The 26,742-nt window shown below is 39.2% G+C and overlaps 1 protein-coding gene across 1 annotated transcript in view; it reads left to right on the top strand.

Moving 5' to 3' along the window:
- RNF150 (ring finger protein 150) overlaps window positions 1-26,742 on the top strand; it is a 248,832-nt gene that overhangs the window by 143,560 nt on the left and 78,530 nt on the right. The window contains exon 2 of the mRNA XM_049632204.1: window positions 9,048-9,298. Coding sequence (XP_049488161.1) covers window positions 9,048-9,298 — 251 coding nt within the window. The remainder of the gene's footprint in view (window positions 1-9,047; window positions 9,299-26,742) is intronic.

Raw genomic sequence — 26,742 nt, 5'->3', positions numbered from 1 at the left:
ATGCTCTCTGTCTCTCAAAATAAATAAAGTAGCTTAAATTTAAAAAAGGAACCAAAGTTGTTTTCTTTTAAAAAGAAAAAAAAGATTTAGTATGAAAAATGCAATAATTTAAATACAGAACACAAATAAGTGAGATAAAAATACAGAATGGATACAACTAAAAACAAATTCATGAGCTGGAAGATCAGCTTGAGAAACTTCCACAAGTCAGCCAGAATAGATGAAGAGAAATTATAAAAGACACAATGAAATACTGCTATATACCTATCAGAAGGGCTAAAATATAGTGGTAATTCCACATGCTGGCAAGCATGCTGAGAAACTGGATCACTCACACATTTGCCAGTGAGAATGGTAAAATGATACAGCCCCCCTGGAAAACAAATTTGGCAGTTTCTTTTAAAAACCAAACGTAGCTACCATACGGCCTAACAATGCAGTCTTTGGCATTCGTCCCAGAGAAATGAAAACTTACGTTTGCACAAACACTCGTACACTAATGGTTATAGTAGCTTTATTCTTAATAGCCAAAAACTGGAAGTAACCCATATATTCAACAATGGGTGAATAGTTCAACTGTGGTTAAATATTCCATACCATAGAATACCATTCATTCGGTTAAAAAAAAAATGAATTACTGATATATGCAACAGTCTGGGCATTATGCTGATTTAAAAAAAAAAAGCCAATATCAAAGTGTTATATACTATAAGATTCCACTTACAAGGTTTTGTTTTGTTTATTTATTTATTAGAGAGTGTGAGCAGGGGAGGGAGAGAGAGAGAGAGAGAGAATCCCAAGCAGGTTCCACACTGTCAGTGCAGAGCCTGACGTGGGGCTCAGTCCCACAAACTGAGAGATCATGACCTGAGCTGAAATCAAGAATCAGTCACTTAACCGACTGAGCCACCCAGGCTCCCCTGTAAGATTCCATTTATATAACATTCAAGAGATGATAAAATTCTAGAGATGGAGAATAGGTAAGTGGACATCAGAGACAAGGGTAGGGAAAAAGGGCAAGGGATTCCTTTTTGGTGTTGGAGTATTTCAGTATTTTAATTGTGGTAGTGATAAAATGACTCCACGTGTATGATAAAATGTCATGGAGTTTTACACAAAGACATTTTAAAAATGCGCACATGCCAAAACTGGTGAAGCCTAAATCCTGTAATCTGGTTAATTATAACATGCTGGTCAATTTCATGTTTTGATAATGCACTGTAATATGCCAGAGACCACCTTTGGGGGAAGTTGGGAGATGTGTGCATGGGACCTCTGTGTACTACTTTTGCCACTAGTAGTCTGTAATTATTTCAAAATAACAAGAGGATGGGGTGCCTGGGTGGCTCAGTCGGTTAAGCGTCTGACTTCAGCTCAGGTCACGACCTCACGGTCCGTGAGTTCGAGCCCCGCGTCGGGCTCTGGGCTGATGGCTCAGAGCCTGGAGCCTGCTTCTGATTCTGTGTCTCCCTCTCTCTCTGCCCCTCCCCCGTTCATGCTCTGTCTCTCTCTCTGTCTCAAAAAAATAAATAAACATTAAAAAAAAAATAACGAGAGGAAGAAAGTATAAAAATAGAGTGAATAGAATAAATACCACCAACAGGATAATAGGAATCACAGGAGAGAAAACAATATAGGAGGAAATATTTGAATAAAGTATGAAGATACATACTTTTAGAAATAAAGAAAGTAATGAAATAACCCAGATTGAAAGTGTTCATGGACAGTAGTTCTCCCTTATCTGAAGGGGAATGTTCCAGGACCCCCAGGGGATATCACAGATAGTACCAAACCCTGTATATGCTGTTTTTTCCTATACATACCTATAGAAAGCTTAATTTATAAGTCTGGCAGAATAAGAGAGTAACAATAGTAACTAATAAAAATAGAAGAATTATAACAATATGCTGTAATAAAAGTTATGTGAATGTGGTCTCTCTCTCTCAAAATACCTTATCGTACTGCACTCACCCTTCCTCTCGTGATCCTGTGAGATGGTAAAATGCCTACACAGTGAGACGGAATGAAGTGAATGACGTGGGCACTGTGACATAGTGTTGGGCGACTGTGGACCTTCTGATGATAAGTCAGGAGGATGATCACGTGCTTCTGGACTGCAGTTAACTGCCCGTAACCGAAACCATGGATAAAGGGGCACTAGTGTGCTACCAAAATACGTGATGAATACTCATTGATGTAGTATTTAAAAACATCAAAGTCTCTTCTCACGTGTAACTTCAAAAGGTTATTGGGGCCCCTGGGTGGCTCAGTCAGATCTCGCTTTCTGCTGACAGCCTGGAGCCCGGAGCCCGCTTGGGACTCTGTGTCTCCCTGTCTGTCTGCCCCTCCCCAGCTCACACTCTGTCTCTGTCTCTCTCTCTCCGAAATAAATAAACATTAAAAAAAAGGTTAACTTCAAAAGGTTACAAAAAGGAAGAACAGATCACTGACAAAGACCAAGAATCTTGATGACCTCAGACCTGTCCCCAGCAAACAATATATATCATGATATAACCATCATGAATGCATATGCAGTTCACCATAGAAACTCAAAATAATGAGCAGCAACTAATAAGACTTCAGAGAGAAAACAGAGCAACAGTTGTATAAGACATTTTAACACGTACCTTTCAAGCAATTGTGTAGACAAAACTAAGAGATACGGAAAATCTGAATGTAATTAATAAGCTTAATCAATGAGATATGTATACCAAACAAAGAATCGTTTTGAATACAGTGTTTCTGAACACAAATGGAACATTTATCCCATTAAAATGTATTAGATGATTAAGGAATAATATCAAGAACCTGTGTTCCTTGGCCATAATGAAACAATAAAATAGTAATAATTACAAATGGATAATTTTTAAAATTTTTTTTAACGTTTATTTATTTTTGAGACAGAGAGAGACAGAACATGAATGGGGGAGGGTCAGAGAGAGAGAGGGAGACACAGAATCTGAAACAGGCTCCAGGCTCTGAGCTGTCAGCACAGAGCCCAATGCAGGGCTTGAACTCATGAACCACAAGATCATGACCTGAGCCGAAGTCAGACGCTTTAACTGACTGAGCCACCCAGGCGCCCCACAAATGGATAACTTTAAAAATCACATGTGTTTGGAAACTATATAATATTAAATAACTCTTGGGTTAAGTTGAAATCTACTTCAGAAATTTTTCTGTCTCTCAGAGAAACTTTATTGTACAGTTTTCTTTTAATGTTTATTTTTGAGAGAGAACTCACACACACACGAGAGCATGAGTGGGGCGGCAGCTGGGGTGGGGGGTGGCAAAGAGGGAGAAAGAGAGAATCCCAAGGGGCTCAATTTCACAAACTGTGCGATCATGAGCTGAGCCGAAATCAAGATTCAGACACAACCGACTGAGCCACCCTGGTGTGCCTGTGCAGTTTTCCTCATATGGGGCTAGTGTTTATTAGGCGTATGCTTAGATATTTTATGACATCTGTTGCTGTTATGTATAGATCATTTTTTCCATTACATTTTCTGGTTAGATATTACTGGTGTACAGAAAGTTCTTCATTTTCAATGTGAATCTTGAATCTTGTATTTACTGAATGTTCTTCTAATTAAAAAAATTATGTTTTTTATTTATTTTCGAGAGAGAAGGATACAGAGTGTGAGCAGGGGAGGGGCAGAGAGAGAGGGAGACACAGAATCCCAGGTGGGCTCCAGGCTCCAAGCTGTCAGCACAGAGAATGGTGTGGGGCTCAACCTCGTGAACCGCGAGATCATGACCTGAGCCGAAGTCGGACGCTTACCCGACTGAGCCACCCAGGCACCTCACTTGAATGTTCTTCTAATTTTAAAAGCTAAATTATCTTGGCTTTTCTAGGTGGTCATGTGATTTTCTCAAATAATGACAGCTTGCACTCTTCCTTTCCAAGATTTACACTCTAGTTTCTGTCTCTTTGTGCCAGATATCACTCCTACTTTAAATGTTGGCTCCTCCTGGTCTTACTCATGGTTTGAGTTGGAGAACTTCTAGTGTTGTTTCCTCCATTCAGTGTGCTACTTCTGGAAGAGCTTTATCACATTAAGGAGATTCCCTTATACTGTTCTTAATAAGAATCAGGAATTGGTGCCATCCTCAACATGGGCTTCCTTCTCTAAGAAGCTGGCTGCTCCACATGTCTCTAACTGAAGTCAGGGAAAAGGGCAGGCAGTCTGGGGAGCACATACTCCATCCTTTGTGGATAAGACCCTAGAGTGGCAAACATCATCTTCATTCATATCTCAGTGGCCAAATACTAATCACATAGCCACATTTAGCTGCAAGGGAGGCTAGGAATTAGCATTTTCCACAGGTCAGCTTGTGCCCACCTAAAACACTAATATTGTGGGCAAGAAAGAGAGCAGATACTGAAGGACAGCTAGCTGCACAAGATGGTCATATGCTTTGTTAATTTGTTAATGTATTAAAAAGCATAAATATATTTTCTAATGTTAAATCACCCTCATATTCCTTAAATAAATCCCACTTGATCATGCAGATTCTTTTACTGTATTGTTGAGTTCTATTTGTGAGTGCTTTATTTAGGACTTTTACATCTGTGTTTATTAAATTTTTTTAAATTTTATTAAAAATTTTTTAATGTTTTATTTATTTTTGAGAGAGAGAGAGAGAGAGAGCGTGATTTGGGTAGGGGCAGAGAGAGAGGGAGACAGAATCTGAAGCAGGCTTCAGGCTCTGAGCTGTCAGCACGGACCCCGACACAGGGCTTGAACTCATGAACCCGTGAGATCATGACCTGAGCCGAAGTCAGACACCCAACAGACTGAGCCACCCAGGCGCCCCAAAAATATTTTTAATTAAGTGGTAATACTTTAAATTTATGTAAATACTTTGCAGTTTTTAAGATCAGTTTATATACCTTATGTCACAAGAATAAATGATCATCAGGAGCTGATTGTAAAAAAAAAAAAGTAAATATTAAGTATGTAAATAGAAATTCTCACAAATGGAGCACTGTAGCCTTTTCTTATTATTGCCTAAATTCCAAAAGGCCCTCCATAGAGGACACAGAGAATTGAAAAAGGATTTTTGATCACAGGAACCTAGGAGGGATGTTATCTCTCTACAAGATGCACAGGGAGGAACAGGTCGGCCAGCCCTATAAAATACCTAGCACTCTGCTGGTGTTCTAGACATTCTCTTAATGCAGTGTTTTAATAACCTGATTTTGAATTTACAAGTAACGGACTTTCTGGTTATTAAATATCTTTTAGCTTTCTGAACTTTTGCTCTGATCCCTTACTATCTGCATATACCAAATGAGATAATGGCAATTGAGCACTCCCCTGGGAAGGGAAGCACTAAAAATACAGAGTGCTCTGTATTTGTCTGGCCGCCAGGTCATATGTGTGCCTCTCACACATTGTCTCACAGGGCTGAAGAGCCTTTCCAGAATACACAATAATTATATAACAGTGGTCACTCAGTAGTGTACAATGCCTTTGGGAGGGAAATAAATGGTCCGCTGACATAATTTCACAAAAAGCCGCACTCAGAATGATTAGGTGTTACAGTAAACATGGAAGCACCCAAATAGCAGGGTCTCTTTGTAGATTTTACCCCCACGAAATATGCTACTTGTTGATTTCTCTTCCCTGAGTCTCTGAGTCTCTGAGTCTCCCATGTGTCCTACATTAGATACTTAGGGCTACATGTAACTGCGAGATCACTCAGCTTTCAGCATATTCTCACCTCTTCTTCTCTCCCTCCCTCACACACACCTTGGAAGCAATTACACTGCTGTATACCTGGGGAGAGTCTGCTGGCTCCTCCCTGACAGTACAGCTGCACATTTCACAATGAAGCAAAGGTCAGGGAGTTATCTGATTACTCACATTGGTACATATGTCTCATTTGAACATATGAGACCCTGTAGTAGTTTTTGCCCTCGATTTTGTGCATTGCTAAGACTGATGAGATAATTCATCCGGATCCACTTTATTGTACTGTTTTTAGATACCCTAAGTACCTAAATTCTTTTTTTTTATTATTATTTTAACGTTTTTTATTATTTATTTTCGAGACAGAGAGAGACAGAGCATGAACAGGAGAGGGGCAGAGAGAGAGGGAGACACAGAATCTGAAACAGGCTCCAGGCTCTGAGCAGTCAGCACAGAGCCCGACGCGGGGCTTGAACTCACAGACCGTGAGATCATGACCTGAGCCAAAGTCGGATGCTTAACCGACTGAGCCACCCAGGCGCCCCGTACCTAAATTCTTAATGACTGTTTCTATTGGGATAAATGCATACCCTTTTTACCATGCACAATAACCCATAGCCTAAAGCACATAGAGAAACATCCAAGAATCCCTTTTTTTTTTTTTTTTTACCATCATTAGCCCTAGAAAAATGAATAAAGTTGAGGCTAAATAAATAGAACTGCCTCACTGCCCTTTTCACTGTTTCTCTTTCCAAGTGGTTATCCTCTGTCGTGAAGGTACACCAGTGATACAAACAACACAGGCAGTGTTAACTAAGCACTTATGTTTAAAATAAATGCTTTAAAATGGTTAATTATACTTTGCCCTACAGGAAGAGAAAATGTTCTCTTAGGTCCTTAAAAATGGATGATGATGTAATTTAAAACTCTGTGGATATCTAAAATTTGGTTGCCTGTTTTTAAAATGCTTAGCTGGGGTTTGACTCTTCATTCTTAGGCTCTATGGTCTTTTAAGTATAAGTATATAATAGGAAAGTTGTATGGAGGAGAATTAGCGAAGACAAGAGTTAGGCCACCAGACAATAAATATGTTAAAAACTACACAACTAAAGCAGCCTGCTGCAGGTTCAGCAAAGGATAGGTCAGCCTTACTAAAAAGCCCAAAAGTAGATCCGAACAGATCTGAGAATTTAAGGGAAAAATAAACTGCATCCTGTCTCTTCTCTGCCTGTCACATTATAAGAGCTGAGTAAATATTGTTACTAAATCACATTCAGGTTGTTTAAGATTTGAATGTAAAAAAAATCATCTTTTGAGAAGCCATTTTCAATGAGTATTTCTTTCATCTTGAGTGAGGAAGCACTTTCCAAGCAGAGAATTAAAAGTGAAGGCCATAAAGGAATATATTAATAAAATTTGACTGCTAAAAAATGTAAAACCTATCATGCTGGGCATAGCATAATTGAATTGTTGGATCACTATGTTGTACGTCTGAAACTAATACAGTATTAGATATTAACTATACTTCAATAAAAATAGATAATTAAAAAGACTGAAATAGGAATAAAAATGTAGAATTTGTGCAAGTCTGAGCATACAAAGTCCCATAAATAACCCCAAGATCCCATCCTCAAAAATCGAATCCTGGAGTCCTGAATAGACATGCTTTAAAGATGGAAGTATGGAAGTAAATTAAGTGAAAAAATTATAATTCTACCACTACTTAAATACCTGTAAAATAGCTACAGCACTGGAATGAGCCTCACCAGGTCAGATTAGTCCAGTATATGCAGAAGATCATATTTCCGTAGAGACAAAACCCATCAGCAGCCTTAATCCCTCCCAGAACCTCAGACCACAGGCAGCCATTAGCCAAAGTAAACATGAAAAGAGGAGCATCAGAATTGTCAGTAATACTCTGAAAAGCTGAAATTCAAGTCATTGGCTTCAGTAATTCTCAGAAATAACAACCAAATCTAAACATTAGGGCTTTATGATTTGTACCATTGGGCCAATACAAAGGTTTTAGGGATTTTTAAAAATATATAATTGATGTAGCACATACAAATACCCTTGTATATAGTTAGCTTTTAAAGTATTTATTCAGTGAAATGCCATCAAGGAATTTAGGATTGAAAACTTGCATAGAGATCAAGGTCAAGTGAAAGCCCTAAGTAGCCTCTAAGAGCTTGTAACACTCTGAGCAAATGTAATCTGGTAGTTCCGGTAGCTGACTGACCTCTGCACATGAACAAGGTCAGCTTTAAGCAGCTATAGCAGTGTTTAATTTTGCCCCGGATCTACAACATCCTAATTGCAAATTTGCACCTTTTAATTTGTAGTGACCCCAGGAATGGGCTGTGTCCATATAGAAGTGGGGCTCTTGAAGAACTTTATGAGCATGAATTGGGGTGATACCTGAGAACCTATCCTTGTGAAATTGAAATTAATAGTCTAGTTCAAGTATCAGCCACACTGACATGTTGAGCTGGTCATTTTGGAGCTGAAATCATATCCGTACTAGAGACTCCCTGTAGAGTCCCCAGAACTTCTCACCAAGAGGCTGTGCCTCTCACAGTATCATAAAGAATAGGGACAGTGACCCAGGTAACTCAGCCCCCCAAAATTGCCACTTTTGCTTCAAACTGTCCAATAATGGATATTGTGGTAGAGGAGTATTTGACAGTTGAGGTAAAACAATTTTGAAATTATCTGTACAGCCTCCATCATCCCTTTGCTTGGTATGAGAAAATGCAAGCTGTTTACATTGAATTAGATAAAATAAGCAGAAAATAGTTCTGAGACTATGATTTTATGTTTACAAATCATTAGAACTTGAAAGAAACCCATTTGGAGTTACTTTGGGTACTCAGCATAGGAGAAAATTGCCTTAGAAATGATAGAGAATTGAGTATTCCTGGTGCCATGAGGGGGAAAGAGAATGTGCCAGACAGGTAGCATAGAACTGGGCATTTTACCCCTTTGCTATGGAGTAGCAGGTCCTCTCCCCCTCCTCAGTGTCTGTGAGATGCAACAGAGAACCATAAACTGGGCTAGGTAGGAAGGGGTCCACTTTTATCAGACCAGGGTCAGAACCTTAGAGAGCTAGAGAGTAGCATGATCATGAGTTCAATTTAGGTTCTTTTCTCCTATATAAGACAACAGCATCCCAAGGTCTGAAGGAGGTTGAGAATTTGACTCTGTTTCCAGCTATTAGATCTGGCATAGAATTATCAAAAGTAGGGTCATTATTTGGCTACGTGTTACTTTGACTAGACATTTCACTATGATTTCCCCCCTCTCTCTTATCCCCTTATCCTTATTGTTCCTCTCTTGCCTCCATCACAACAGGCGTTGAAGACATCGTGGCAATAATGATTCCTGAACCAAAAGGGAAGGAGATAGTAAGCCTTCTGGAAAGGAACATCACCGTGACAATGTACATCACCATTGGAACCCGGAACTTGCAGAAATACGTGAGCCGCACTTCGGTTGTGTTTGTCTCCATCTCCTTCATTGTCCTGATGATCATATCCCTCGCGTGGCTCGTCTTTTATTATATCCAGAGGTTTCGATATGCAAATGCCAGGGACAGGAACCAGGTGAGTACCAAAAAATTGTTTAATTAAAAATTACTATAAAAGTAACACATATTATTATATAAACTTTGAAAATCACAGAAAATACCAAGACAAAAACAAAATCACCTATTATCCCCACCCTCAACATAAACACTGTTACCATTTGCCATATAGTTTTCCAGATCGTTCCCAAATGCACGTTTTGATATTTACTAGTGTTATTCTGTAATGTTGAGGTGTTTTGTCCCACATTCCTATTGCTCATTTTTTTGATGGTTATTTACTTAGGCACATAATAAAGGGAGAAGGGAATGAGCTGAGATTGTGCTAACAGTGGCAACATTGTGTGAGAAAAGCCAGGGTTTCCTACTGGTGAATGGAAGAAAAAAAAAGAAGATAAAAAATAAAAGCTATTTTAAAAAGCAATTAGGGGCACCTGGGTGGCTCAGTCAGCTAAGTGGCCGACTTCGGCTCAGGTCGTGATCTCGTGGTCCGTGAGTTCGAGCCCTGCATCAGGCTCTGTGCTGACAGCTCAGAGCCTGGAGCCTGCTTCAGATTCTGTGTCTCCCTCTCTCTGACCCTCCCCTGTTCATGCTGTGTCTCTCCCTGTCTCAAAAATAAATAAACATTAAAAAAATTTTTTTAAAAAAGCAATTAATTTTGGATCAGATAAGATATACATAGTGTAAATGCAAAAGGTATAAAATAGTATGAAGTTAAAAGTGTTTGCCTTCCCATATCTGTCCCTCAGTTATCCAGCCATCTTCCTGGAATATCTTCTCTTCCAGGGACATTTCATGTGCTTACAAACACACACACATTTTTAAACAAATGATAGCACACTTAACTCTAGATCCTTATTTCTTACTTCTTGGAAATTATTCATCTACACACTCGCTTCAAGCTGCCTTCTCATTTTTAATGACTGTATAACATTTCATTTTCTGCATATTTCACATCTATTAAACCAGCTCTGTTAAAAAAAAATGTCTGTGTGACATTAAGCACATTTGTGAGTATACCTCTAAGGTAAATTTTGGAAATGTAACAGCTAGGACAATGGTATATGTAAATTAAACTATGATAGATATTGCCCAAAGTCTGCCAAAAAGGTTGAATGAATTTTTATATTAACCAATGATAAACTAATACTGTCTATACTAATACAAACATTAGTATAGTACTCTTTACACTAACATATACAATAATGTACTAATAATACTGTTTTCCCATATCCTTGGCAAAAAAATGTTAGGCCTTTTTGTTGTATGCAATTTGATTAGTTAAAAATGGTATCACATTTTTCTTATCACAAATAATGTTGGATATCTTTTCAAGCAACATAGAAAAAAGTGAAATTTTTTTCTCTGGAGTACCTGCTTATGTTATTTGACCACTTTTCAGTTAAGTTGTCGGTCATTTTCTTACTGATCTGTGTAAGTCAAAGGAATTGATGAGAAGACTGTTAGTCATAAGCCTTAACCAACATAAAACTGACAGTTTTATCCTCCCAATTTGTCATTGCCTTTGATTTATCTGTGGCGCTCTTTGCCATGAAGGAATTTGTGGGTTTTACATAACTGCACTTACCTTTTTATGTAACTCCTGAGTTTTGTGTAATGGATCTTCTGCAGCCCAAGACTGTAGAAAAACATTCTCTCATTTCCATCCACTACTTTTTATTTCACTTTTATGATTAAGTCTTTAATCTACAGAGAACTTATCTCAGCATAAAGAAGTAGAGAGCCAACATTGTTTCATTCCAGATGGCCTACCTAATAGATTTTATGACTGGTATTTATTCAATAATTAATCTTCCTCCCCCTCACATTCAGTATCCCCATTCAGCATATATTAAATACTCCTATGTATTTGGTTCTATTTCTGTGCCCTCTAAACTGTACCATAATCTATCTATTCATACTCCATTACCGTAGTATTTTGAGTACTTTAGCACTATAATATTGTCTCATAATCTTCCTTTATTTCTCTACCTTCACTTTTTATGTCTATTTTTATATGAATTTAAATTCCCTTTTATCTTTTTTAAATTTACAGAATAAACTCTAACCTTATGTGTTGAATCTTCCTAAGTATTGTATATGTTTGCCCTTTATTCAGTGATTCTTTTTTGTCTCCTACTAGCATTTTTAAATATTATTATCTAATCTTGCACATTTTTCTTATGTTTAGTCCTAGGTATTTAATAATTGTGTTGCTGTTACAAATATCATTTTTCATACACAAATCATTTTTAATGACTATAACATGCCTTATTATTACCTTAATAATAATGGTAATATTATATAGTATTATCTGCAGCATGTTCTAAGAGTTCTCTATAAATTTTCACACATAATAGTCTTAATGACCCTTAATGAGGATTTTATCATTTTAATCAAGATGTTTAATTTTGACAAATGCCTTTTCAACAGCTATGGTCTGAGTTTTCTCTCTTGATGTGTTAGTAGGATTGTATTACATTAATGGATTTCTCAATATCAAACCATCCTGAATCTTCAATAGATACTATTGTAACATATGCTAGATTGTATTTGTATTTTATTTGTTTTTACCCTAATATTCATATGTGAAATTCATCCATAGTTTACATTTTCAGGTAATAGTTATATGGCCTTTTTTGAGAAATTTGCAAATTCTTCTCCTTTTTTGGTAGTCTAGAGCTGCAATATCTAACACAGTAACCACTAACCATGTGTGACTATTTAAATTTAAATTAATTGTAATACAATGAAATTTAAAATTATATTTCTCAGTTACACTGGCTACATTTCGAATGTCCTATATGTGCACTGCCATTTGGTAGACATTCCCATCATCATGGAAAGTACCATGGGACAGCCCAACTCATGAGCCTTTTAAATAGTACTGGAATTAGCGGATTCTTTTTTTTATATATTTTTAATGTCAATTTATTTATTTTGAGAGGGAGAGAGTGAGCATGAGCAGGGGAGGGACAGAGAAAGAGGGAGAGAGAATCCCAAGCAGGCTCCGTGCTGGCAGTGCAGAGCCTCATGTGAATCATGAGATCGTGACCTGAGCAGAATAAAGAGTCTGACACTTAACCGACTGAGTCACCTAGGTGCCCCTGCAATTAGCTGATTCTTCAAGTTACAGTAGAAAATTTCTGCATGCCAGTAAGGTCTGGGTTATCATTTAAAAGGACAATTCTTTGACTGCTTCTATTTTATGGCAATTGGTTTGTTTAAATATTCGACAGCTTCTGGAACAATTTCTTAAAAACATTATTACTGCAGGTTTTCTGCTTCTCAATTTGATACATGCTCAATCTAATAAATTTTGGCATTCAAAAAAATTACTAAAAGGGAAGACAAATCACCCATTACCCCATGGAATTGTTAACAGTTGACAACATTACCTTTCAGTTTTTGTAACCACCTAAATATATATTTGGTAAATTGTGATTATATATATGTGTCTATGCATGACACACAAATATACATGTAAGCTTTGTATTCTATTTTTTAATTAACTGGTGAGCATTTCCCCTGTCATGAAATAATCTTTAAAACATGATTTTTAGTGGCTATATAGCAGTCCACTTCCACCACTTACCAAACATGAGCAAGTTACTTAATCTTTTCATGCTTTGGTTTTCTAAACTAAATGAGAATATATCTTCCTCTTATGGTTATGGGCTAATGTATATTTTTTAAAGCCTCTGAACATGAGGCTAATGACTTTTTAAGCTCTCAATAAATGGTATCCATTATTACTATCATATAGATTTCTTGATGACTACTTACAAATCCAACTCTACCACTTTTATTGAATATTCTGGAATTTAAGTGGACATGTGCTACCAGTCAGACACAGGCAATGAAAATAGACATAGAACTAATATATTCAGTTTCACTGGTTACTAAAGTTTACATATTAAGAAACTACACATATATAAATCAGTTATTGCTAAGATATCTAGCTAATTTGATAATGATGAATGAAAATGGTAACCCTATGTTTTTGAGTCTATGGATAGTCCAAGCCATCATTAGGCAATTCAGTCAACCATGAAATTTTAAGCTTGAATCTATTAGTTGATCAATTATTTCAATCACTAATCCGCTTTGTGCAGGTAAATGTAGTTTGCATGTCTTCAGGCATATGCATACTCTGTGATTTAGGTGAGAAGCTAATTGGAATTGGATGGTGTGTTAAGTGGTTCATAGGGTTCAAGCTTCTACTCTGCTCCAATTTGATTAACTTTCCTTAAATTGTAAACTATTCCCCTCAGGGTCACTCCATGAATTGGAATCATGTTAAAAGTTAGCACTGTTTCCTGATCAAAATAGGCACTATACTTTGGTCCTTTGATGGATGGAATAAGAACATATAATTTCCTTTAGAAAAAGATTTCTCCTTTGATGGACAGTGCCCCATTCCACTCAATAGAAAGCTTCAGCTATGCAAGCTATAGCTATAATAAGCCTCAGGTTAACATAAGTCATTTATTTTTATTAAAGCAGTACCGGCCCTTCAGAAAGATTGACTCTCAGGTTAGTTGTAGGCTCACAGACGAAAATGGAATATCAAAGGTCTTAATGTTGCATTGGTGAAGTATTCAACCATTCAGGCAAGAGAGACCGAACTTGAATTAGGCAGGTGAGCACATCAGGTTCCACTTGGCTTTGTGCAGATCACAACTGAAGAGCAGTCTCCATCATCTTACATGATCACTGGCCGGCGTGTCTTACTGTACCTGGAGAAGATCACTTCAGTGTCATTTCCCATGGAGTAAGATTTGCTAGATATTCTCTAGATTAGTAGCCTCACACCAGGGTGTTTTAGGTGGTGACATGGAGAATAAAGGTATAACTGAAAGTGAAGGGAGAGATTTGGCTGGTGTGCTGCATCTCCTAAAGCAATTACACCAAGATAAATCTAGTGCCACGTAATCGTTACAGACACCAGATTTGGAGTTAGGTCTGGATTCAAATCTGTACCCTGGTGGGTGATTCTTAGTTGTGTGACTTTACACAGGTTAGGTACTTTGCCTTTCTATGCCTATACTTCCTCATGTGTAAAGTGAGACTGATCTCCTCTTCAGCTGTATCCAAGGGCTATTGAGTGAGAAAATACGTGTGACACATTAGACAGTTGTTAACTAGATCACCTTTAATAGATAAGGTAGTTCTTAGAAAATAGTAACCCCCCCCATGTAAATAGCTCAATTCTTTTTTTGTTTTTTTTTTAGACAGACAGCACAGGCATAGGAGTAGGGGGGAGGGGCAAAGGAAAAGAGGGGGGTGGGGGGAGAATCTCAAGGAGGATCCATGCGCAGTGCAGAGCCCAATGTGGGCTCAATCCCATGCCCCTGGTATCATAACTTGAGCCGAAATCAAGAATTGGACACTCAACCAACTAAGCCACGCAAGCACCCTAAATAAATAAATAAATATCTCCATTCCTATGTAATTCACAAAGAGTTAAATCTAGATGTGGGTTTTTAGCTCAACTGACACAGTTTGAAATGAAATGGGATCTTTTTTCCATCTTTTCTCCAGAGTTATGGGAAAAGGAAAGCATAAAAATAGACTACAGAGAAAGAGTCTGGCTTTCTTGGAGAGTGATTCCCCAGGTAGCAGTGGTTTTTAATTTATAGTAATAGGGTATGCACACAGTTAGAAAACAAACAAAGGGTGTGTATTTAAAAGTAAATTTCTTCCCACCTCAAACTCCCTTTATCAACCTCCCTTCCTCCAGCTCTCTCCAGAGGCAGAAACTCTTAACACTTCCCTTTCTAGGCTTCTAGAAGTTTCTGTGCTATATGTAACAAAAGTTGTTTTCCACATTATAGACAAGGGCTCTGCCTTCACATAGCTTGCATTGTAATGCTGTCAACAAGCAATACACATGAAAACAGATAGAAACCCACTCAGAGGCTAGTGCAGTAGTCAGATGACAAGTGATGGATTTGGACCAGAGTGAACAAGAATTCAGAAGGAATCTGATTAGGATGATATTTTTAAATCCTATGGATTAAATATAGAGTATAAAGAATATATCCTAGTTTATACCTGTTGTACCAGCCTAATTGTTAATAACTCCCCATTTTACTCTCAAAAGTGATAGTTTGGATAGTAAATTACATGTTTACCATATGTGTGAGAGAAAGAGAAGAATCAAGGATGCAATTAGGTCAGTTTTCACAGCATGAACCAAAATGGAAAAGATAGGAGAAGAGATCCTGAGGGGCTGGGAACTCAGAATTTGAATTTGCCGATGTTAAATTTGAGAAGCCTATTATATCTACTAGGTATCTTTTAAAAAATTTTTTTCATGTTTTGGGGTTTTTTTTTTTTTTTTTTTGAGAGAGAGAGAGAACACGTGCAGGGGAGAGGCAGAGAGAGGGAGACACAGAATCCGAAGCAGGCTCCAGGCTCTGAGCTGTCAGCACAGAGCCCGATGCAGGGCTCGAACCCACCAACCCTGAGATCATGACCTGAGCTGAAGTCGGAGGCTTAACCGACTGAGCCACCCAGGCATCCCTGTATCTACCAGGTATCTAACACAGACACCAGGCATTTCAATATGCAAGTCTGGAGGTCAGGAGAGAAGAAGAGCTGGAGATAGAAATACAGGAGCCGTCAGTACATAGATGCCATTTAAATCGCCAGGACAGGATGAGCTCCCTTGGAGACTAAGCATCCAGGAGAAGAGATCTAAAGACAGCTTGATGTCTGCTTATGTGGCCTCACACCCCACTCTCTTTCCCTCTATCATATTATTTTATGTATTTGTTTTCTTTCCAGTTCATATCACTATTTGAATCCATTCCCTCCTTGCCTCACACCTCACTTTCCCTGTGCATGCAGGCCTCCAGGGGGAGGGAAACAAGGAGGTTGGTTTGCGGAGACCAGCCACAACCTCACACTCCATCCGCACCCACTGCCCTCTGCTCAGGGTCCACTGGGACCTTTTTACACTCATGATGCTTTTCTTTCGTACAGCCCCATCTTTTCTTCCAGGCCAGCGTCCTTTGGGGACCCTGGTCTATCAGCCAGCTTATGTATGCCTTAATACAGGGATTAATTGTTTCCACAGAGCCGAAGGAAGTGGCCAGACTCCCAATTCCCATTTCTGAACAAGCCCCATGATGTGGAGAGCCTGTTGGAGCGTCCCATATCGGTTAGGAGGCAGGTTGTCGCAGAGCACACACAAGACCTTGAGGGGACTGCTTTTCATGTCACACTGTAGCCCACTGGAGCCTCATTTCTGATGAATCCTAGAATACTCAGTTGTCATAATCAGACATAAACCCAGACATAAATGTGACTCCCCTTAGGCAGCTTAGGCAAGGGTCTAAAATACTGTCAGAGCTGGAATGTTTGTTAGGAGCTGGGACCACTTAAAAGTAAATAGAGTTTGTTCTGTTCTAAGTGCTTTCTATATATGACATACTTCTTCTTAACTCTATGATGAAGGTACTGTAAGTATAACCCCATTCTTCAGGTGAGGAAACAGAGAAGGTAAGCTGTTGCCCAAGGACACACAGCTTGGCAGTTTTTAAAGCTAGGATCTTTAACATCTTTGAAATGCTCCATCCTGAGAACGTCTTATGCACCTCCTGGCAGTCCAAGCCCAGCGGGTTGGTCTCCTCCTGGAGATGCCATTCTTTTCCAGTTGTCACTTACAGAATAAGCACCACAAAAGTGCTCACTGTTGATTATCATTGTAGACACAGTTTCAGTCGAGACTTCTGCAAAAAAGACGTGCCCCGTCTTGTGCAGGACCCAAAATTGAGAATGGTAGGAGGGCTGCTGTCCTTTCTAGATTTTTTTCCAGGGAATGTGAGTAATCCCTAAGAACCACTGATAATTCACGTTTTTCCAGGTTCATTCCTGTCTTTCTGGCAGCTCAACAGTGCACCTGCCACACATAAATTTTACACATCCATTTAAATCTTCCATGTGTGAAAGGAACTCACTGACATTAAGAACATTTGCAACATGTATGGCAAATTCAAAAAGTGAATTTCTTTGATATAGAATGTGTTCCTATAATGAGCAAAAAATGCCACAAAAGATGTTAAGATGATACTTGATCTAAGGAAGGCAAGTGGTGCCTGGAGGAGATCATTGTAAGCAAATTAAACAATCAGATGTCATTTTTTTGCCTGCAAATTTAGGAAAAAGCAAACCTGCTAAAACCCAATCCTGGGGAGGCAAGGGTGTAAAGGGCTCCATACTTACGATGATAGCGGGTTTCAGAAATTGGTATCATTCTTCTTGAGAGCAGTTTAGCAGTCTTGATTCAATTTGCTTTTTATTATTCTTAAATCTAATTTCTGAATAAGTAGTATATTCTCATGGTTCCAAATGCAAGGATAATAAAAAAGATTTGCATTAAAAATTCTCTTTCCCACCCTTCTCCTCCTCTAGAAACCCAAGTATCTCCCCAGAAGCACACATGGTAGTGATTTCTGGTGCAAACACGTTTCTGGTGCGATATTTTTATGAACACACACACATATGTACATGTTCTTTTCATCCTTTCTTACATAAAGTGTAGCACATTATCATTTGCAATGTTGATTTCTTTGCATCTTAGAGATTTTCCCATACCCTTTCATCAAGAGATTCCTTTCTTTTTCTTCCATTACACAGTGTAACGGGTTGTATCATGTCCCCTTGAAAATTCATACGTTGAAGTCATAACCCTGAGTACCTCGGAATGTGACCTTATTTGGAAGTAGGGTCATTGTAGGCACCATTACTTGAGATAAGGTCATTTAGGAGTAAGTTGGGATCTTAACCCAATGACTGGTTTCCTTATAAAGGAGGAAAATTTGGACACAGACACGCATACAGGGAGAACTCTGTTTGGAGATGAAGGCAGAGTTGGGATGGTACGTATACAAGCCAAGGAATGCCACAGATTGCCAGCAAACCACTAGAAGCTAAGCACGAAGCATGGAACAGATTCTCCCTCACAAGGAATCAATCCTGTGGACCCCTTGATCTTGGACTTCTAGCCTCCAAAACTTTGAGACCGTAAATTTCTTTTTTTTTAAGCAAAAAAAAAAAAAAAAAAAGGTTTGAATTTAATTGTGATTTGGGAGCAAAATAACAGGGTGGTAGGCAGGGCAGGATCATGAGGCAAGAGGACCATCCAGTGTAGTGAGTGCACAGGAGCATTTGAAGTCAGGAACCCACCTGCATCATAAAGGTAGGGACAGTGGTTATGCCCTCCAGAGCAAAGAAAGTCGGCCCAGGAGAGGAAGCTTCAGGAAGGGCGCTGAGGTGAAGGAGGTCTTTTCTGCCACACGTGTGTCTGTGGGAGCAGCAGGCCGCTGGTGAAGGCACCAGGATGGTGTGGGAAGCTGCTTATCAGAGATAGAAAGGCCCTATAATGATTAGGAAAAACATTTTACTGGCCATTTGACACAAGTCTGGGTGACTTTTAAATACTGTGCCATATCTCTCTTTCTCTCCTCACGTCTTCGTGATGCCCCTGGATGAGTATGTTAAGAAAATAGCCCATTGGTCCGCAGGGTGGACTTCTACATGCATAGCCTGGACACCTCTCCCCCTGAGAACCCCCGTTCCTGGAAAGCTGTGGATGGGAAAGCACAGTGGTAAGAACTGGGAGGAAGAGATACCTGGCCATCATTCTACTTATGCGGTTGAGAATGCTGACCATCTGCCCCCAGAACCATAGTATTTAGAACTTAAAGGACGTTAGATATAATGAATTTGAGACAGAGAAATGTGAAGTGAGGTTTTTCGGGGGTTTTTTTTCATGGAGACACAACCAGCCTGGTGATTTCAAGTCAGAGTAGTTTCCACAAGACCAAGCTGCCTCCACAGACGATATTGAGATACTGAGGAGACCTGACCCACGGGGAGGGTGCCAGCCCCATTTCTGCCATAGCAGTGAACGTGGGGACTCCTCACCTTTCTACTATTTGAACTTTGGCCCTTTTTGGCATTAGAAGTAAGGACTCATTAAGTCCTTTAAAAAAAAAATTTTTTTAATCTTAGAGAGTAAATGCATGTACAAGCAGGGGAGGGAGAGAGGGAGAGAGAGAAGGAGAGAGGGAGAGACAGAGAGAATGGGAATCTTAAACAGGATCCATGCTCAGCACAGAGCCCAATGCGGGGCTTGATCCCGTGACCCTGGGATCATGACCTGAGCCGAAATCAAGAGTCAGATGCTCAACTAAGCCAACCAGGCATTCTGATTAAGTCCTTTCTACTATGTAGTTTAAGATTCCCTACCTCTGGGGGCTTCACAGAGTGTGCTAAGGATTCATCTTCATTCTACCCATCTAATGACATCCCAACTAGTAACTTCTTTTTGAACTTTGACATCAAGGGCTGGATGGGTGACAGACTTCTGATCGTGAACACCATTGTGCACTATGCACGGTCTCTCCTCCACACCTGTGTCCCTCATTTCCCAAATGTGCCACTTCTGCTGCCTTTTACTAATTCTTACCTGCTTTTAGAAACCCTACAGGATGGCAAAGCAAAACCAGCAAGCAGCATTCTTGCCCTGGCTGTGGCAGGTGAGCCTGTCTTCTGGTGATGCTCTGGGCATCAGTGCCCCACTCTCTAATAGGACATCCCATCTCAGATACAAGTAATGGGTTTGTGTCCTGAAAACCACAGGACTCCCAGTAGATGGAGGTTATTTCAAATACAGGCAGATAAGATAAACTAAGGTTCTTTTTGTTATTCACAACCAGTATTGCCTTTGAGGCTAATCCAAGGGAACCAGACCTGTTTTGTTTCATGTGAGGCCTGGTAATGACATTCAAACAAGTTTTCTTGAAAGAGTTACCTCTCTCGGTGAATACCTTTTCCTATTATTTGCATATACAATAGCCCATCTCCCTTTGATTTCATTTGTACATGCCAGTGTTCAAGTTAGGTTAGAACAAGGCAAGAAATAGAATATAAAACAAATTTGAATTTTACAGGGAAAGAAAAAGGAAAGGAGATATTCTGAGTGTCAGTCAGCAAAGGAAGGTCTACAGGTAGAGATGCTTCTGTCTCCTAAAGAAAAAGGACTAAAATGGTCCCTGATGTTGCTCTGAACAAAGTGCAGAGCCCTAGGGGGGCAGAAATGCAAAGACTGCATTGTATCCATGAAGTATTTAGTGCAGTATTTAGCCTTGAATTTGCTTTTTTTAAAAGATAATTCGGATCTGAAAGGATCTTTGATTCCCAGTTCTGTTCTTCATGGATGAAAATCCTGAGCTGGTAAAGCTGAAAATAACACTACTAACTTACCTGCTTTTACTAATAAGGGAAACTAAGGTCTGAAATGTGTAAGTGACCTGACCAAAGTCACAGTTACCTAGTGACAGAAATAGGACTGAAAATCAGATCTTCTAACTTTCAAGCCATTGCCTTCTCCTCTGCAACACCTTCCACAAAAAATAACCCTGATATTTTTACCTCATGTTGTGTGTACACAAACAGCCTTAAGTCACTGCTGCATGAGGTCACCATGGCCATTAGAATAGTCTAATTCTTTATCCAGTTTTCTAGATTTATGGATGGTGCTCTACATCATAGAAATTGGACTGACTGTGCAAAGATTTCTGTCCTGTCAACCAGGCCTGGAAGGATCATTAATAAGTATTAGAGTAAGGGAGGAAGTGTCTGAGTCACCTGTGGCCACATGAGGTTCCAGACAGTTGGGACCAACTCTGTTTATGGTCACAATGTCTTTCCTTCACCTAAAACATAAGAACAGTTAGTTATTTTTTCCACTTGGTGGTAGTGATAATGATAATAATCATGATTATAAAATATAGCAGTCAGATACAAGGGGCAAATATATAGAATTAACCAGTCAAATGAGATAGAAGAACATAAACTTGATCTCGATGCTCTGTTTTGGAATCCTTATTCCTTGGTGTTTTTGTTTTTGTTTTTGTTTTTTTTCATCACTGCATATCTATGTATAACACAGAGGGGAACATGAAGAAAGCATCTTGTTTTTCTCAGTTTCTTAAGTATTTAGGAGATAACTATACGTATTGGGTTGAATTGGAGTCTGTCACTTCCCATCTTTGTTGGCATCTATGTAGGACTTTCTTCTGTTAATTAACAGTTCTGTATTTATTTTCCATAAAGCTGTTTATCTTCACTGCCAGGAACCAGTAATCTTGGTAAATATTTTTTTTTATATCTGTTTCAATCACATTGGTGGATATATTTAGTTACCAAGATGGTCCATTCCTGACAATCTTTAGTGAATAGTATGATTTGGGTCTAGTTGGGCTAGAGAAAATCCATAGGAGCACCTTGGAGAAGAGGGAGGAAACCCTACCTGAAACAGAAGACCCGTGCAAATGTAAGGTGGCCCCTTGGTCTTCCATTAGCATTGTGTCACTCTGCATTTCTGAGAACCACAAAGGAAAGAATCTGTTTTGTGATAGACTTCTGGTTCGAACCCTTAGAATCTCTATTCAGGCTACATACAAGACTCAGTTTGAGCAGGGCCTATAGTTTTCCCTCTCACTTATACCTGGTGCGTTAAAAAAAACCCAAAGACAGAGGAGCCAATTACAAAAGCAACTGATTTGTTTGGGCCATATTATTAAGAATGTTGATGTTTTACTCATATTCTTGTTAGTTTTGTCTTTTGGAAATCCAATAATACTAGTTTGAAAGTTGTTGAAAGTGGGACAGATTTTTCTTGAATTCAGAAGTCACTATTCGTGTGTGTGTGATTTTCATGTCACTTAAAAAGAAACACAGACATGCAAATACTAACAAAATTTGACTACATGCAAGTGGCCATAGCATTTTTAAAACTTTATGGTGCTTTTCCTTTATTTTGCTAATCTGTTTTATAAATCTAGCACTACATGGTTGCCTGATTGTCATACATATCTCAGAAGTTGATTTTTCTGTATTCTCCAGGAATCAGGAACATCTCTTCCTCCACTGGTAGGGCTTTCATATCTTCTGTCAGCCTCTGCCCAAATGCTGTCCTTTTCCTCCTCCAAAGAGGTATATGTTTATTCTTTCTCAATAACATATCGAATGAGGTTTGACTCAAGGAACTCCATGGGAAAGAGAAAAGAAAAAGAATGCCATTGTACCATTTCTCAGAATAATTACAGAAAACATGTTTTCCTGCCTTTTGTGAGGTATTTGATATCTTGGGGCTTCCAGGGAGGAAGGACTCATAGACCTGATGTTTAAGAGGACTCGATTATTTTCTTTTTTTAACTCTAATTTATCCATCTGTTAATTCTTCTACTTTGGGACTCCCATCTCCCAAATGACTTTATCCTCCACTGAACTCCTTTAACCTCATCAGCTCTCAGCCATCAGAATGCCAGAAATGGAATTTGTCTAATTCCTTCACCATTACCTCTGCTGTTAACCATAATCTCTGATTCCTTAATGTCCACATACTTTACATTTCCTGAATAGACACTTTTTTAAAAATAAAGGCAGCTTGCATTTTCCTTTAAAAGGACATGGAAATAGCTTTTTCTGGAAGAGAAAAAGGGTATGTTTTTTAAAGACACCTCATCTTTATTCAGATACAGCCAAAAATGAAATTAAGTGCAGGCTAAAATTTAAAGTAGTCTTTGAACTTACCTTGTGTGCTCACCTTTAAGAAGGGCATATTTCATTTGCTAAAGAATCGTTTTAGAGGACTGGAGGGGAAGATGGCAGAAGAGTAGGAGGACCCTACGCTTGCCTCATCCCAATACAACTAGATAGATAGCTTATCTAATTGTCCTGAATACCCCAGAAATCAATCTGAAGACTGGCAGAACAAAGTTCACAACTAAAGGTAGAGAAGAGGCCACATTGAAGAAGGTAGGAAGTGTGGAGACGTGGTTTGGTGGACAAACAGATTTTGGCCACCATGGTGGGGAGGGAGCCGTGGTCAAGGAGAAGGGTGAAGGACAGACCAACATATGGGAACACATGGGGAAAAAATCCCTATAGCAATTGGCCTGGAAAACAAGGCCCGAATTTCATGAGTTCTTGCAACCAGTGAGGCTTAAAGCCTGGAGTTTTAAAGGTCAGCATGCTTGGCTCAGGGAGAGCTTGGAGGACATTGGGGCTGCTGTTGGAGAAAAGGCAGAGAAAACAGCCTAAGGACATACAGCATGGAAACCAATCTGAGGAGGGCCTGGGACACAGAGCAGGGAGATTAGCTCATCTTGGAGCATGTCACAGAGAGGCAACATTCAAGGAGAGACCCCCTCCAGGAACAAAGGAACACTGGTGGGCAACATTTCGCTCCCTTGTCCCCCAGCATAAATAATGGCCACCTGTAGAAAGCAATGCAGCATAGACCCTGGCTGCCTAATTTGCTTACACCAAGCCCCACCCCCACTGTGTACCCGTGGAACTGCTCTTCTCAGTTACAATTGTCTCAGTCCTAGTTCGGCAGGCCCCCTTCCCCCAGAAGACTGGCCCAAACCCTGGTCCACACCATGTCTCCTAAACTGGGAGTTTTGCAAGGCCTTCATTTTTGTGGCGGTGATGACAGGTCTCCTTTCACAAGCAAGCCAGAGCACACATCGTTAAAATGTGCCCCATTCAGGCCAGATACCAAACACTGCCCACAACAGGGAAAGAGAGCCTCTGCAGACAACTGGACTGGAGGATAAAGTGGCTAGGACACAGCAGCCAAGTGCACACAGCACACATAGGAGACACTCCTGTAAGTGCCAGGCCCTACAGAATAGGACATAACACTGCAGGGCACCACAGAACTTCTTCTTCATAAAGCCATTACCCTCAAGAATAGGAGACATAGCTGACTTTCCTAACATAAGTGATATGCATAATGGAGAATTTAAAGCAATAATCATAAGGACACTGGGACTTGAGAAAAAAGTGGAGGACAACAGTGAGGTCATTAATACAGAGATAAGTAATAACCTAGCAGAGATAAAGGGCTCAATAAACAAAATGAGAAACATGCTTGATGGAATGAACAGCAGGCTGGGAGAAGCAGAGGAATGAGTTAATGGCCTAGAAGACAGAGTTACAGAAAGTAATGAAGCTGAACAAAAGAAAAAAGAATCAGGCAAAATGCAAATAGACTTAGAGAACTCAGTGACTCCATCAAACATAATAACATTCATATTATAGGGGTACCAGAAAAAGAAGAGAGAGAAAAGGAGGCAGAGAATTTATTTGAGGAAATAATATCTGAAAACTTCCCTAACCCAGGAAAGAAACAGATATCCAAGTCCAAGAAGCACAGAGAGCTGCCAACAAAATCAACAAAGGCAGATGCACACTGAGGCATAATGTAATTAAAATGGCAAAATATAGTGGTAAATAAAAAATAGTAAAATAAGCAAGACAAAAGAAGACAGTTACATACAAAGGAAAACCTATAAGGCTATCAGGGTATTTTCCAGCAGAAACTTTCCAAGCCAGAAAGGAATGGGTGGCATGATATATTCAAAGTGCTGAATGGGAAAAACTTGCAGCCAGGAATATTCTACCCAGCAAGGCTGTCATTCAGAGTAGAAGGAAAGACAAACAATTTCCCAAACAAAAACTAGAGGAGATTGTGACCACTAAACCAGCCCTGAAGGAAATATTAAAAGGGACTCATTGAGCGGAAAGGAAAGACTCATACAGACCATACAGAATTCAAAATGGATTAAAAACCTAAATGTGAGATCTGAAATCATAAAAATCTTAGAATAGAGCATAGGTAGTAACATCAGCCTTGCCAAATTTTTTCTAGATAGGTCCCCTGAGGCAAGGGAAACAAAAACCAAAACCTATTGGAACTACATTAAAGTAAAAAAAGCTTTTGCACATTGAAGGAAATAATCAATGAAACTAAAAAGCAACCTACAGAATGGGAGATGTTTGCAGATGATATATTGATAAAGGGTTAGTATCCAAAATACATAAAGAACTTATAAAACTCAACACCTATAAGACAAATAATCCAATTTAAAAATGGGCAGAAGAGGGGTGCCTGGATGGCTCAGTGGATTAAGCATCCTGCTCTTGATTTCAGCTTGGGTCATGATCTCGCAGTCCATGAGCTCAAGCCTTGCATTGGGCTCTATGCTGACAGTACAGAGCCTGCTTGGGATTCTCTCTCCCTGTCTCTCTTTGCTCCTCTCCCACACACATGCATGCTGTCTCTCAAAATAAATAAAAAACATTTTTTTAAAACTGGACAGAAGACACAAACAGACATTTCTTCACAGAAGACATACAGATGGCCAACAGACACATGCAGAGATGCTCATCATCACTGATCATCCAGGAAGTGCAAATCAAAACTATAATGAGATAATTACCTCACATCTGTCAGAATGGCAAGAAACAACAGATGTTGGTGAGGATGTGGAGAAAAAAGAACCCTTGTGCACTGTTGGTGGGAATGCAAACTTGGTGCAGGCACTGTGGAAAACAGTCTGGAGGTTCCTCAAAAAGTTAACAATAGAACTCTCCTACGATCTAGTAATCCCACTACTAGACATTTATCCAAATAATACAAAAGCACTAGTTCAAAGGGATACATGCATCACTATGTTTATAGCAGCATTATTTACAATAGCCAAGATATGGAAGCAGCACAAGTGTCCATCGAGGATAAAGAAGATGTGGTGTATATACACAATGGAATATTATTCAGCCATATAAAAGGAAATCTTGCAATTTGCAATGACATGATGGAGCTAGAGAATATTATACTAAGTGAAATAAATCAGTCAAAGAAAGACAAACACCATATGGTTTCACTCATATGTGGAGTTTAAGAAACAAATGAGCAAAGGGAAAAAAGGAGAGACAGAGAGGGACAAAGCAAGAAACAGCCTCTTAACTATAGAGAACAAACTGATGGTTACCAGAGGGGAGGTGGGTGGAGGGATGGGTGAAATAGGTGATGGGGATTAACGAGTGCACATGTTGTGATAAGCATTGGGTGATTAAAATAAAAACTTTTTAAAACAACATTCCTTTTGGGTTGTGTCAAAAGAAGTAACTATTATATAATGAAGTAATAGAATATAAGCAACAGTTAAGACGGAAAAAATATGAATACTGTGTGTATAAGTCAGCATAAGCCACATTACAGACTTTCTAATAAAAGGACATGCCTGGCTTCACTTTTTTTATAGGTATTCTTCAGAACTATATAAAGTGTCTCAAAAATTATTTTAGGCTCTTGTAATGCACTATTTCATCTCTTTCGTAAAACAGTAATATTATATTTATTAAGGTTGCTCTACCACTGGAATGATAATTTTACAAATAGATTATAAATTCCATGAAAATAGGGGTTATGCTCTATATTTCACTATTTTTCCCTTATAATCTCATCACACAGGCTTATGCATAGAGGGGCACCTGGGTGGCTCAGTTGGTTAAGTGCCGATTTTGGCTCAGATCATGATCTTGTGATTCATGGGTTCGAGCCCATGCGGGCTCTGTGCTGACAGCTTGGATCCT

Source organism: Panthera uncia, chromosome B1 (assembly GCF_023721935.1).
Source record: "Panthera uncia isolate 11264 chromosome B1, Puncia_PCG_1.0, whole genome shotgun sequence".
NCBI classification, from domain to species: Eukaryota; Metazoa; Chordata; class Mammalia; order Carnivora; family Felidae; genus Panthera; species Panthera uncia.
This window is presented reverse-complemented; position numbering and strand designations above follow the sequence as displayed.